Here is a 14986-nt window from a genome sequence, read left to right on the forward strand (position 1 = left end):
CAGCCCCCACAGCCGTCCCAGGGCTGGGTGAGGTTCTTTTGGTTCCAGCACTGTTACTTTACTGTCTCTCCTCCCCGGTTTGGAAGCCCTCTGTGGGTGACACTGACATTTGTGTTACGATCAATTGGCTGAGTCGTCACCATGAGGAGAGGGCTGGGGGTTCCTGTGTGTGTAACAAGGTGTTTGTCACTGCAGGATGCAGGGGGGAGCAGCAGCCCTCTTTGTTTCAGAGAGCCGACGGCGCAGCTGCTCTGTCGGAACCGCCGGGAGGTGATGTCGCATTCTCCCCTTGTGATTCTTCGGGGATGCTTTCAAAGGCCTCATCAAAAAGCAATTGGAGGCTTGAGCTTGGCTGTTATCTGCAGATGAGCAAGGCTTTGAAGTTGAAGGCTGCAATCCAGGCTCTTCGAGGTGTGTGGAATCCACAACAGGTAGCAGAGGTTGGGGCTGTTATGGGGGCGTGTGGCAGGAGCCAGCCTCTTGTGCAGGCTGCTGCCCAAACCCCACCGTGTTTCGTGCAGGAGCCGCTGCTGGCGGCAGAGGGAACCTCATGGAGTTCAGCCAGGGCAAGGGTTGGGGTCCTGCCCCTGGGGAGGAGCAACCCCTCCAGCAGCACAGGTGAGGGGGGACCTGCTGGGAAGCAGCTGCATGGAGAAGGAGCTGGAGTGCTGGGGGACAGCAACGTGCCCAGGAGCCAGCAATGTGCCCTGCTGGAGCAGGGGACTTGCACTGGATGAGCTCCAGAGGTCCCTTCCCACCCCAACCATGCTGGGATTTGGCTTTGGGAGGGCTGAGTGATGACCATGGCTTGGCAGGGCCCGGCTGTGCCTGAACCTTTTGGGTTGTTGCTTTGGTATTGCTCAGGTGCAGCAAGGGAGCAGCAGCGCTGGTGCCAGGCTGGGCTTGGGCTCTGCTGCTCAAGATCTGCTTCGAGGGGAGTGCCAGCTGCTGGCAGCTGAGTTTCTTTCGGGTGGCTCCTGCACAGCCTCCCTCTGGCTTGGCCATCTGGTGGTGCTGATGTTTGGTATTCTGGGGGAGGGTTGTTGTGGAGAAGTGAGGGAGTGAGGATAGCCCTCAGCACCTGGGGTACCCCTCCCCACCAGGGACACCCTTCCCCACCAGGAACACTCCTCCCCACCAGGGACACCTCTCCCCACCAGGGACACCCCTCCCCACCAGGGACACCACTCCCCACCAGGGACACCCCTCCCCAAGCAGGGACACCCCTCCCCCCAGCAGGGACACCCCTCCCCACCAGGGACACCCTTCCCCCATCAGGGACACCCCTCCCCAAGCAGGGACACCCCTCCCCACCAGGGACACCCCTCCCCAGCAGGGACACCTCTCCCCCACCAGGGACACCCCTCCCCAGCAGGGACACCTCTCCCCCACCAGGGACACCCCTCCCCAGCAGGGACACCCCTCCCCAAGCAGGGACACCCCTCCCCAGCAGGGACACCCCTCCCCCACCAGGGACACCCCCTCCCCAAGCAGGGACACCCCTCCCCACCATGGACACCCCTCCCCAAGCAGGGACACCCCTCCCCAAGCAGGGACACCTCTCCCCCACCAGGGACACCCCTCCCCACCAGGGACACCTCTCCCCCACCAGGGACACCCCTCCCCACCAGGGACACCTCTCCCCCACCAGGGACAGCCCTCCCCAAGCAGGGACACCCCTCCCCCAGCAGGGACACCCCTCCCCCCACCAGGGACACCCCTCCCCACCAGGGACACCCCTCCCCAAGCAGAGACATCCCTCCCCCCAGCAGGGACACCCCTCCCCCACCAGGGACACCCCTCCCCCACCAGGGACACCCCCTCCCCAAGCAGAGACATCCCTCCCCCACCAGGGACACCCCTCCCCCACCAGGGACACCCCTCCCCAAGCAGAGACATCCCTCCCCCCAGCAGGGACACCCCTCCCCCACCAGGGACACCCCTCCCCACCAGGGACACCCTTCCCCCAGCAGGGACACCCCTCCCCAAGCAGGGACACCCCTCCCCCCACCAGGGACACCCCTCCCCAAGCAGGGACACCCCTCCCCTAGCAGGGACACCCCTCCCCACCAGGAACACCCTTCCTCCACCAGGGACACCTCTCCCCCACCAGGGACACCCCTCCCCAAGCAGAGACATCCCTCCCCCCAAGCAGGGACACCCCTCCCCCCAGCAGGGACACCCCTCCCCCAGCAGGGACACCCCTCCCCCACCAGGGACACCCCTCCCCCACCAGGGACACCCCTCCCCATCAGGGACACCCCTCCCCACCAGGGACACCTCTCCCCCCAGCAGGGACACCCCTCCCCATCAGGGACACCCCTCCCCAAGCAGGGACACCCTCCCCCCCACCAGGGACACCCCTCCCCACCAGGAACACCCTCCCCCCACCAGGGACACCCCTCCCCCAGCAGGGACACCCCTCCCCACCAGGGACATCCCTCCCCCAAGCAGGGACACCCCTCCCCATCAGGGACACCCCTCCCCAAGCAGGGACACCCTCCCCCCACCAGGGACACCCCTCCCCACCAGGAACACCCTCCCCCCACCAGGGACACCCCTCCCCAGCAGGGACACCCCTCCCCACCAGGGACACCCCTCCCCCACCAGGGACACCCCTCCCCAAGCAGAGACATCCCTCCCCCACCAGGGACACCCCTCCCCCACCAGGGACACCCCTCCCCAAGCAGAGACATCCCTCCCCCCAGCAGGGACACCCCTCCCCCACCAGGGACACCCCTCCCCACCAGGGACAACCCTTCCCCCAGCAGGGACACCCCTCCCCAAGCAGGGACACCCCTCCCCCCACCAGGGACACCCCTCCCCAAGCAGGGACACCCCTCCCCTAGCAGGGACACCCCTCCCCACCAGGAACACCCTTCCTCCACCAGGGACACCTCTCCCCCACCAGGGACACCCCTCCCCAAGCAGAGACATCCCTCCCCCCAGCAGGGACACCCCCTCCCCCAGCAGGGACACCCCTCCCCCACCAGGGACACCCCTCCCCCAGCAGGGACACCCCTCCCCCACCAGGGACACCCCTCCCCATCAGGGACACCCCTCCCCACCAGGGACACCTCTCCCCCCAGCAGGGACACCCCTCCCCATCAGGGACACCCCTCCCCAAGCAGGGACACCCTCCCCCCCACCAGGGACACCCCTCCCCACCAGGAACACCCTCCCCCCACCAGGGACACCCCCTCCCCCAGCAGGGACACCCCTCCCCACCAGGGACATCCCTCCCCCAAGCAGGGACACCCCTCCCCATCAGGGACACCCCTCCCCAAGCAGGGACACCCTCCCCCCACCAGGGACACCCCTCCCCACCAGGAACACCCTCCCCCCACCAGGGACACCCTTCCCCCAGCAGGGACACCCCTCCCCCACCAGGGACACCCCTCCCCCCAGCAGGGACACTCCTCCCCCACCAGGGACACCCCTCCCCCCAGCAGGGACACTCCTCCCCAACCAGGGACACCCTTCCCCCAGCAGGGACACCCCTCCCCCACCAGGGACACCCCTCCCCCCAGCAGGGACACCCCTCCCCCACCAGGGACACCCCTCCCCACCAGGGACACCCTTCCCCCAGCAGGGACACCCCTCCCCAAGCAGGGACACCCCTCCCCCCACCAGGGACACCCCTCCCCAAGCAGGGACACCCCTCCCCAGCAGGGACACCCTTCCTCCACCAGGGACACCCCTCCCCCACCAGGGACACCCCTCCCCCAGCAGGGACACCCCTCCCCCACCAGGGACACCCCTCCCCAAGCAGAGACATCCCTCCCCCCAGCAGGGACACCCCTCCCCATCAGGGACACCCCTCCCCCAGCAGGGACACCTCTCCCCCACCAGGGACACCCCTCCCCCAGCAGGGACACCCCTCCCCCCCACCAGGGACACCCCTCCCCACCAGGGACACCCCTCCCCCAGCAGGGACACCCTCCCCCCACCAGGGACACCCCTCCCCCAGCAGGGACACCCCTCCCCCCAGCAGGGACACCCCTCCCCCAGCAGGGACACCCCTCCCCCCACCAGGGACACCCCTCCCCACCAGGGACACCCCTCCCCCACCAGGGACACCCCTCCCCCACCAGGGACACCCCTCCCCACCAGGAACACCCTTCCTCCACCAGGGACACCCCTCCCCCACCAGGGACACCCCTCCCCACGCAGGGACACCCCTCCCCCAGCAGGGACACCTCTGTACCCTCTGTGATGCTCTGCAGCCCTGGAGGGAAATGCCCAGCCCTGGAGTTTGCTTCCTTCCCAGAGCAGCAGAATAATGCCTCGAGCAGAGAAAATATTTCTTGGTTGACAGAAACGATTTAAATGCATAATTAGCACTGGGAGGGAGTCATTAAGAGGATCTTTATTTATTTATTTAGCTCTGATGACTGCATTGAGTTATTGGTCGCACCAGAGCCCTGTGGAGGTGCAGCTCGGAGGCGGCGGCGGCGCCGGGGCCGGTGTCCCCTCGCAGCCGCTGGGGGATGAGTGAAGAGCTCCCTTCAGAGCCTGCAGCTCCCACAGCTGCCTGTGGATTCCTCAGCACTCAGAGGCTTCTCCTGCATTTCCCCAGATGTTATCCAGAGCTTAGCACCAGACTTGGTAAATCACAGAAAGCATTGGGTTGGAAGGGACCCTCGAAGGTCATCTTGTCCAAGCCCCCTGGAGCAGATGACCCTCGGAGGTCCCTTCCAGCCTAAAGCATTCTGTGATTCTGTTTCTTCATGGCAAGGGGGGAGTTCAGGGCCTGGATCCCAAGGGTTTGTACAGCTAAGTATGACTCTGGTATCCCACCTTGGCCTTTCCCACCTGCCCAGGGACTGGAAACATGCCTGGGTTTGCAGGTTTGCAGGAATGGAGGAGCTTTGCTTTTTGGTAGAGAAGGCCCAGATGAAAGGTCTGAAATGCCAATGTGTCACCCCTGAGGTGGAGACCTGAGTCTGAAGCACCACAGCTACACCTCTGCTGCTCCTTTGTGGCGCCTCTCACCCTCTGGACCATGGGAAGCTCAGTGTGACTCCGATCAAGGCTGACCGGAGCCCTCGGTGGCCTTCTGCAGAGCATGAGCCCTCCCAGGGGAGCCCAGCCCAGCTCAAGTCCTCCATCATCACTTAAAGGCTGAAGCAGATGATCCTTGGGGTCCCTTCCAACCTGGCATTCTCTGATTGTGTGATTCTGTGATCTCTGTCACCCAGGGCCTGGGTCCTCCCCTGGCTCTCCAGGCAATAGCTGCCAGCCTCTGGTTTGTTGTCTGTTTACTCTTTTCCCATCTCTCACGTTCATGAATATTGATGGAGAGCTCCAAAATAGCCAAGAGCACTTTAATCAGAGGACTATCTGCAGCCTAATCAGGATCAGACTAATCAGGAAGTTCAGAGCAGGCTTTGACACTTACTGCAGGAGGGGAAAGTTTACTCCCAGCTCCCAAGTGGAGTCTGGTGATGCCTCTTCTGCTTCTGCCCAGTCACCAGAGGAGAAACCCGAGATTTACTGTTTGCATCTGGTGGCTTCAAGCTTCTCAGCAGGAGCAGTGAGATGCTGGATGTGGCACAGGAGGAGCTGACACTGCTGTGAGGAAGCTGTGCCAACAGCTCCATGCTGCTTTAATCCAAGGTCTGCTGCAGCTCCAGCCTTCAGGATCTCACTTTTCAAGCCAATCCTTTACAATCTCATCTCTTTTTCCTTTCTTCACCTGGCTGGGGTTGGACAGATGCTGCTCCCAGCTTGCAGGAGGGTGATTTGAGTGCAGAGAAGCTGCTGTGAGCTGCTTTCCATCACTGCCATCTTGTTCCAGCAGAGATTGAGTTGAAAAGGGAAGCAGCAAGCTCCAAAATAAATCAAGGCAGAAGTTTTTGAGGTTCATCAACCTTAAAATCAGAGCTCCTGAGGGTTTCAGACCTGCCAGGCAGTGCTGTGCTTCTGTTCAGCATGGTGCCCTGGCTGAGGTTGAGGTTTCTGCTTCCACTGTCCCTCAGGGTTTGCAGCCAATCCTTTGATAAAGTCTCCAGCAGTGGCAAAAGCTCACAGCACAGCCCTGGGTTGCAGCTGCATCTCCATGGGACAAGGAACCAGGATCCTGCTGGGCTGTGGCTCCAGTGCAGACTTTCTGCCAAAGTTTGGTGTTCCTGCAGCACTGCTCTGTAGACTTCAGAAATCAATCAATCAATCAACCAATCAATCAATCAGCAACCAGGTCATGACCCTGCTTCCCCTGCAGCCAGAGGAAGGGTCCTGAGGCCACTGTTCTGCTCTCCTCTGTGTCTGTGTTTGCTGGGTGCCAGAGGATCCCAGCCTGGCTTGGGGTGGCAGGGACCTCCCAGATCACCAAGCCCCCTGCCACGGGCAGGTACACCTCCCCCTAGCCCTTCATCCTTCCCCCTGTGCTTTGCTCCTGGCTCAGCAGGGCTCACCAGTGCCTCTCCATGCTACTTTCACCAAGTTTTATGTGTTTTAATTTTCTTTTATGCCTTTGTAGCCCATTTCCAACTGCTTCACAAGAGAAGTCAATGAGACAGAGCTCCTAATAAACCTGCATTCATCAATGCCTTGTTTCACTCCCTTTCATCTCTAACTACTACCCAATCCCGTGGACAACTGATGCTGGCAATTAGACCTCTGCTTTCTGCTCCTGATGAAGGATTAATTAAATCAGAGCTTTTCAAGACTAGAACACATGCAGGAACATTTTTTGGCAGTTTTCTCCTTTCTTTCAACCTGGCTCCTATTAAATCAAGACACCTGGCAGAGAACTAACATCTTGCCCGGAGAGGAAGCAATAAACTGAGATTTATACGCAGGAGCCCTATGGAAAAGCTTCTTTTGCCTTCCCAAAATGCAAACTGTGGAACAAAACATTGTGAGAGTTTGTAACTCTCCACCCAGTGCAGAGTTTGCAGTCATGGAATCAGAGAATGGGTTGGGTTGGAAGGGACCTTAAAGATGACCCAGTTCCAGACCCCTGCCATGGGCAGGGACACCTCCCACCAGCCCAGGCTGCTCAGGGCCTCATCCAGCCCGGCCTGGAACACTCCAGTGAAGGGGGCAGCATCACCAGGGCTGTGTCTCAGGAGCTCAGTGTTGGGACCTGCTTAGCTGGTCTTGAAATATGCAAAGTCTCTGCTGGTGTAACAGATGCTGGGGGAGACCTTCTGGCTCTCTATAGCTCCGTGACAGGAGGCTGGAGCCAGGGCTGTGTTGGTCTCCCCTCCCTGCCCCTGCTGCCCACACTGTTGGGGATCAGCCCAGGACAGGCTGGCTCCAGGCTGGCAGCACTTGGTGCCAGCTCATCTCCAACCTTTCACCCTCCAGCATCCCCAAGTCCTTTTCCTCAGGGCTGCCCTTCAGCCCCAGCCTGGACTGATGCTGGGGGCTGTCCCAACCCAGCAGGGCCTTGTTGCACCTCATGAGGTCATGAGGCTGAGCCTCATATATCTCAAGCGTTAACAACTTCCTTTCAGTCCCTGACTCCCTGCCCCATCCCTGTAAGTCGATCTCTGCAGGGTCTGGAGGTGCCTCTTGCTCTGCACTCTGCTGCTGTTTATCCTCAGAAGCCCTGGAGCCTGCTTCAGCATCGCTGCTCTCTAAATATAGCCACAGCAAAGTGTGTCAGCAGCAGGAGCCACCCTTGGCTGCAGGTAAGGCATCTCCCAGGGCTCAGAGGGCAGAGCTCCCCAGTGCCAAGCGTGGCTGCTACTGGGAGCCACTTCTGGTGGGGTTTTGCTCAGACCACTGGGACTGTCCTCTGTGGTCTTCTGGCTAATGTTGCTCCTGGACATGCAGATGAGACACACAGCTGCCTCCTGCCGCAGGCTGGGATTGATAGGAGGCTGTGACACTGCTCTGTGGTTTCCTCAAAGCCTTCTCCTCAGAGTCTTGCTCTGCACATGCAAAACCAGAGTCTAGAATTGTTCAGGCTGGAAAGGACCTCTAGAGCATCAAGTCCAACACCACCAAGTCTACTCCTAACCCTTGTCCAACAGGTCCATGTCTCTCCTGGGCTGGTATCACCCAGCGTTCCAGCACCCCTGCTGGGTCCAGGGTCTGCTTGGCCCCATTCAGAGTAATGCCAGGAGTGACTCTTGGCCACTCATCACCAGACCAGCCCCAGACCACCTTACAAAGAGAGCTCTGGTGCTTTGCAAGGCCTCATGTTTCCATGGTACAGCAAAAGCAGCCTTGCAGGCCAGGGGTAGCAGAAATTACCACAGCAAATCCTGTGGAAGATTGTTCAGCTGTGGGGGGTGGAGGGAAGAGGCAAGTCCCTGCTCTGCTCCTGTCCCAGCTCACCCAGCCCTTGACAGGCCAGGGGGTGATGGCTTTAAACTGAAGGAGGGAGATTCACACTGGAGAGAAGGAAGAAATTCTTCACTGTGAGGGTGGTGAGAGCCTGCCCCAGGCTGCCCAGGGCAGTGGGAGCTGCCCCATGCCTGGAGCCATTCCAGGTCAGGTTGTTTGGGGCTCTGAGCAACCTGTTCCTGCTGCAGATGTCCCTGTCCAGAGCAAGCAGCAGCTGAGGGCTGGAGCTGCATCATTGCCTGCAGCTGCAAACGCAGGGCTCTGCAGCCCTCTGGTGCCCAGGAAACAGATGGGGAAAGCAGAATTTGTGACAAACATGGGGATAAGGACAAGGACAGCCCAGGGTGAGGGTCCTTCACCTCCTGCAGCCCGGAGCAGGCAGGAGCATGTCACCTGCGGGCAGGGACATGAGCTGGGGCTCTCAGGTTGCTCCAGGGCATGATCTAGCGTGGACCAGTGTGTGCCTAGGTGGCCAAGGAGACCAGCATCATCTGGCCTGCAGCAGCAGCGTGGCCAGCAGGACCAAGGAAAAGATTGAGCCCTGTGCTGGGCACGGTGAGGCCACACTGCAATCCGTGGTCTCTGCAGCCCTCTAGTGCTCGTCACAGATGCGAAAGCAGAGCTCTGACAAGGGAAAGGGACAGGGACGGCGCAGGGTGAGGGTTCTGTCACCACTACCGAATTGTTCCCCACTCCCTTGTCCCTGCAGCAATGGCAGCAGTCTCCTGGTTCCCCCAGGAGCTCCCTGACCCCTTCCTGCTGCAGCTTGTTTATTTTCCAGAGCAGAGCAGAACAGAACCATCCACACCTTGGTCGTCTTTGCCACCCCTGGCTTTCACCTGCTGCCAGGACAGAGCTCCAGCTGGGATCTACCCAAACAGCTGGAATGCTTCAACAAGCTCCTGTCCCATGAAACACGGCAGAGAAGCTGCCCAAGGCCAAAGGAGAGCCATGCAAAGGGTGCTTGTGGGTGGGAGCCACCAGCACCTAGTGTGGAGGTGATTCATGAACTTTCAGCCCATGGAAGGGAGGTTCAGTTCAAGTCCCCTCCCAAAGGGCATCCCATCTCCTCTTCTACCTGCCCTGTTCAGCTACAGTTTTCCACACTGTAGGAAAGTGATTTGATTTATAGGAGAGCATGAGGGACCTCTACCCTGGTCACCTTTGGGGCCTCTCACTCTTAGAAGGACATTGAGGGGCTGGAGTGTGTCCCGAGAAGGATGAGGAAGCTGGGGAAGGGTCTGGAGAACAGGGCTGGGGAGGAGCAGCTGAGGGAACTGGGGGTGTTCAGCCTGGAGAAGAGGAGGCTGAGGGTAGACCTCATTGCTTTCTACAGCTCCCTCACAGGAGGTTGGAGATAGGGCTCGCTCCCTTCTCCCTAGTATGAAGTGACAGAACGAGAGGAAGCGGCCTGGAATTGCGCCTGGCGAGGTTTATCGTGGGCGTTAGACCAGGAGAAACCTTCTCCTCCCTTCCCCTGCCGCTCAGCGCCGGCCGGTACCGGCACTGCTGCTGTTCTGGTTGTCACCACAGGAGGGCGACAGCACCCCGGGTCTGGAGCTCCGGGAGCGGCGCCGCTGCCCCGCGCAGGCTGCTCGGTACCTGCGGAGGTGTCAGAGCCAGGCGGAGGCTCTGCTCCAGCAGCCCCAGAGCTTGGGAGCAGCTTCTCCTGCCTCTGTGAAGTAAAAGAGCCGGGAATAATGCGAGTGCTCCACACCTCTGATCGAACCCTAGCCTCCCGATCCTCCCCAGCTGTGGCTCTGGAGTGTGCCCTCAGTGCTGGGGGGTTGTGTCTGTAAATTGAGTTAATCTCTGATGCAGCCTCACTTAGAATCTAACTGGCAGCTGCTGTTGGGGGCAGGGAAGAACGGGGTCCAGTCTCTGCACCATCCATGGCCCTGGTTAAACGACGTTGGAGCATTAAAAGAAAGAAAGAAGGAAGAAAGTACTTGGCAATACTATAAAATGAAATGAGAGGCTGAGCCCTGATTCCAGGGGCAGCTGAAGCTCTCTCTTCCTGAGCCCTGACATTTGCAAATCATTACACTTAATGAAACATTCACCAACTTCCCCTACTTCAGGAAGAAGCCAGCTACTCGAGTCCCTGCTTGTCTGTCTTTCATGCTTTGCTCTGGTTTTCATTTGCTGCCAAGAATTTGCTTTGCCCGGGTCGGGAAATGCTGGCACAGCTCAGCCAGCTTAGCTGCAGGAGCCAGAATCCAGGTTGTAGTCAGCCAGACTCCTGATGAGAGAATCTCTAGCCCGGGGCTTTGGCAGCCAGGACACAGGTGGGCTTTCAGAAGTTCATTTCAGGGCCTTTTCATGAATACTTTTCTTCTTCAATAACCTGGCCTCAGATCTAAGAGTGCTCCCCAGTCCCCATCTTGTCATTTACAAGATCCTACCCATCGAGCTGTTTCTCTTTGCCTGGGATGGCTGAAAGAAACTGGAGAGGAAATTCATCCTCATGAGGGTGGTGAGGCACTGGAATAGGCTGCCCAGGGAAGTTGTGGAGGCTTCAAGCCTGGCAATGTTCAAAGGCAGGTTGGAAGGGGCCTTGAATGACCTGGCCTGGTAGGAGGTGTCCCTGCCTGTGGCAGGGGGCTGCAACTGGGTGATTTGTTAAGGTCCCTTCCAACCCAACCCTTCAGCCATAGGAACTGCAGGGTTTGTGCATAGGAACACTGACTCCAGCTGTGTGCCAGTGCAACATCTGAACATGGCTGGCTGGGGCAAATTAGTGCTTTGTAAATAACAAAGCAGCCAGCAAGCTCCAGCTGGCAAATCTTGTCCATATTCTCTTGCTCTACACATGGCCATACTCTGAGCTGCAGCTGCAGGTGCAGAGACATGCCCAGGGTTAAGCTCTGAGCTGCAGTGTGCACATGTTGAGTGGTTTAGATGGACACATCTGAAGAGAGCTGGGAGCAGAGCAGATCACTCTGGAGAAGGGTTCGTCTGGCTGGAGGGAATGGGTGTAGCATTACTACAGCTCAGTGAGTAACACCCTGGTGTGTAACAAATCCATGGGCCACGCATTCTTGACGGCTGACAGATCGTCAGGTCCTCCTCGCCCCAGTGTGCTGCAGGATACTGTGGCTGAGGGTGGTGTCAAGTGTCCTGATGTCTGGAATCCTGGCTTGCAGAGAAGAGGTTTGTCAGAGCAAATTACCAGTCATTAATTCTGATGTATATTAACCACTCAGAGGCAGCAGTGAAGATCAAGGCAAATCAACTCCCTAGAAGCGCAGGTGGGAGAGTCTGCAACAGGGGAAGGTCTTCTGAACACAGGGGAGGGGTCGTGGAATCATTTCAGTAGGAAAAGACCTTTAAGATCCTCGAGTCCAGCAGTGCTTATCTCTACAGCAAGCCTGGATGGAGGGAATCAGAGAGAGACAAAGAGACCTGCCCAGGGCACCACAACAGCTGAGCAGCAGAGCTGCCCCAACTGCTCCTCACTGGTAATGGAACATAACAAACAGCCTTTAGCTCCCTGGATTTTCGTGCCCCAGTGCAATGAAACAGCTGGCTTGGTTCTAAGATGTTCTGACTGACCACAGTTCCCTTTGCCTTTCAGGAGAGATGGGCAGGCAGCACACAGCAGGCACAAAAGCCTCCCGGATCTGGTTACTGATGGCCCCAGAGGGATGCTGAGACCCTGCATCTCCTCAGCTTGGTAAGGAGCCTGCCGCTGGGCCTGGTATTGCTGCTGCCTGGCTGAGGCTGGTAGGTGCTGGTGGACATCCTGCACCACAGCCAACTCAACCAGCGGCTCCAGCCTGGCTCGGGCTGGGACATCAGAGCTGCCCCGCAGGGTCCAGGTCCGTACACGGCTTGTCCCGGTGGCACCAGTTTGAAGTAGTTTATCGAGTCCCAGTTGCAGCACTAGAGTCAAGTGGAGGCTGCCGTCAGCGAGTGCCAGGCCAGTCTCAAGGAGAACATTTCGTCCCCTGCAGAGTGCAGCCCTGTGAGCACCTCTCCAGGCGCCTGGGCTGCCTTCCGAGCGCCGGGGTTGTTTTCTCGGTTATTAATGAATTACCTTCAAAAATCCGCATTCTTGAGGCAGCGGCGCCGGGAGAGGGGCAGAGCAGCCCCGGGAAGCAGCAGCCCCAGCAGCCCCAGCCGCCTGCCCTGCCCGGCCCCTGCCCCCGCGCTCCTCCCCCGGCCCCGGCGCGCCGGCAGGGCAGGGCTCGGCTCCCGGGGCGGGGCGGCCCGGAGCAGGTGACCCCCGCCGGGGCGGGCACAGCCTCCTCCTCCCCGCTCCCTCCCTCGGCTCGGAGGGGCAGGGAAGTTGGGCGCTGTCGGGAATTGCCGGGGCATGGCGGAGCGGCCCAGGGTGGGGGGTCGTAGGCAGCGCCGGGGGGCGGCGGCGGGCGAGAGGCCACGCTGAGCCGAGCCGAGCTCCGGGGAGCCGCGGCCGCCGGCATGGCTCGCTGGATCCCCACCAAGAAGGAGAAGTACGGGGTTGGTGAGTGCCAGCCCGGGCTGCTCGGGCACCCGGCGTGCCCCTCCCTGTCTGCCCTCCGCTCCTTCCCCGCGGCTCCTTCCCCGGAGCCTCCTCCTCTCCGGAGCCATCTCTCCCATCCCCGGAGCCTTTCTCCCTCCCCGGGACACAGCTCCCCGCACTCTCGCTGCCGATCCCCCGGTCCGCCAGCCCTGCAGGCTGCTTTGCCTCCCCCCTCTCCAGTGGCTCCTTTTCCCTTGCAGCCCCTGGGTCTCTTTCTCCCCGAGCAGTTTCTTCTCTGTGCTCAGTTTGTGCTCTCCTGCAGTGCCAGGTTCCAGCAGCGGCTGCTGGCTCTGAGCCCCCAGGGATGGGGCACTGGTCGGTGCCCAGCTCCCCCCGGCAGCTCCGGGGTGCCGCAGCCCCGCGGCTCGGGGCCGTCCGGAGGGGTTTTGCCTTTTCAGCAGCGCAAGTGTCTGCCGCTGTCCCCAAAAGGAGACGTGGCTGGGACGTGCTGGCAGGGCGAGAAGGCTGCAGAGAGTGAATGCAGGACTGGCAGGGGCAGATCTTTGCAGGGGTGGAGATCCTGACAGTCAGGGGGAGGAACGGTGAGAGCTGAGCTGGTACCTGTGTGTGAGAGGAGTTGCTGAGTGCTGGCTCCCTGCTCTCTAGCAGGAACATGCCAGAGGTGTCCCTGACGACTTCTCCTTTTCTTGAGACTCCGTCAAATTGAAACCTGCACAATTCTGAGGCCGCTCGTGAGAACTGGAGAGAGAAAAGCAGGCAGGAAACCACCAATGACACAACTCCGGGCAGTTTATTTTCATGAGGAGTGCTCTGTGCCCCTTGTGCTCCACCGCGGGGCTTCCTGATGGGAGAAAACGTTTTGCTTTGATGCTTGCAAAGTGTTAACTGTCCTGACTCCTGCAGAGTTAGAGTTGTTCATTCCAGCTCAGCCCAGGAGTTTGCAGGTGAGGAGCCTCATCCTGCAGAGTTTTTCACAGTCAAAGGGAAATTGTTACTCCGATTCGAAGTGGCTTTGTGGAGGGGCAGATCAGTTCTTGCCGGACTGTGGCTTAAGCTTCAGAGATCCTGTTCCCAGCAGAACCTTATCTGCTTTCTGCTCTGGTAGCTGGGAGGGTGTGGAGTGCTGCACGCCCTGAACTTTGGCTCCTTCTGCGGAGGTAGCAGCCTGGGGCTGGGCGAGGTTCCTCTGCAGCAGGAATTCAGAAATGCTGGGGTTACAGTCAAGTACAATCCATGGGGGTAGTGGCTGTGCTGCAGTGTGGTGGAGAGCTCTCAGCTCACCTTCAGCAAGGCTTCTGTACCTCAGGAGTGGCCTTGGGTAGTGGATGAATCAGAGGCACTCCTGCAGCTTCCCCTTTATTGGCTTCCGGGAAGGTTTTGTGTGCTGGCTGGGGCCAGCTGCTGCTGACAGCTCCTGACCCAGAAAGGGCACAGGAGGAGGGGAAAACTGCCTGTTCCTCATGCTGCCCACCAGAAAGTGTTGGTGGGACATCCCCTTTCCTGTGTGCTCAGACAACTGTGCGAGGAAGGGAAGCCTGGGCTTGCATTTAACTTGCAGCCAGAACCGGTGGGGTTAATCCCCAGGCACCCAGCAGAGTTGTTTCTGCAGTGCCCAGCTTTATCAGGAGGGGTTTGATGCATGGCATTAATGGGATCAAAATTTGGCTGCATCCCATGCCCTGCTCAAGCCTTGTGCTCACCTGCCAGCCCCTGCTGGGTTTGTGCTTCACTTGGAGGAGCTGATGAGATCTGAAGGCAAAATGTGAGCCTTTGGGGCCACTGATCAGTCTGCTGACCAAGATGCCTCTTGGTGCCAGTTGTGAAGGTGGCAGTGGTGCCGCTGATCTCTATGACACAAGCCAGCAGATGGTAACAACTTCCAGTCCCTGGTAGCTTGGCTAAGTTGATAGCTCTGAAGTGTGAAGATGCAAGTTAGGGAATCACAGAAACACTGAGGCAGGAAAGATCTCTGAGGTCAGCACTTGGCCTTGTTGCACTGCAGTTCAGTCTCTGTGTGGCTGTTACTGAGCTGTGCTTTGGAAACTAATCTGGAGCCACTTGGAGTCATCGTAGCCACAGCTCTGTAAGTCACAGCAGCAGAGTCAGGAATTCCAGGAAGCAAACTGTGATTCAGGGTCACTTGGCTGAGTTTTTCATTTCAGTGCAGCAGGGCTTGTGTCCTGCACCGTGCTCTGCAGGTCTGATGGGTGTGGGTTC

At 59.5% G+C, this 14986-nt stretch overlaps 1 protein-coding gene across 1 annotated transcript in view; it reads left to right on the forward strand.

The window, feature by feature from the left end:
* Window positions 1–12582: 12582 nt before the first annotated feature.
* The window catches only part of DOCK5 (dedicator of cytokinesis 5), a 50029-nt gene continuing 47625 nt past the window's right edge, over window positions 12583–14986 (forward strand). The window contains exon 1 of the mRNA XM_068156795.1: window positions 12583–12769. Coding sequence (XP_068012896.1) covers window positions 12727–12769 — 43 coding nt within the window. The 5' untranslated portion in view covers window positions 12583–12726. The remainder of the gene's footprint in view (window positions 12770–14986) is intronic.

Source organism: Melanerpes formicivorus, unplaced genomic scaffold (genome assembly GCF_026170545.1).
Source record: "Melanerpes formicivorus ecotype bairdi unplaced genomic scaffold, bMelFor1.0.p_v2 SCAF_34, whole genome shotgun sequence".
Classification (NCBI taxonomy): domain Eukaryota; kingdom Metazoa; phylum Chordata; class Aves; order Piciformes; family Picidae; genus Melanerpes; species Melanerpes formicivorus.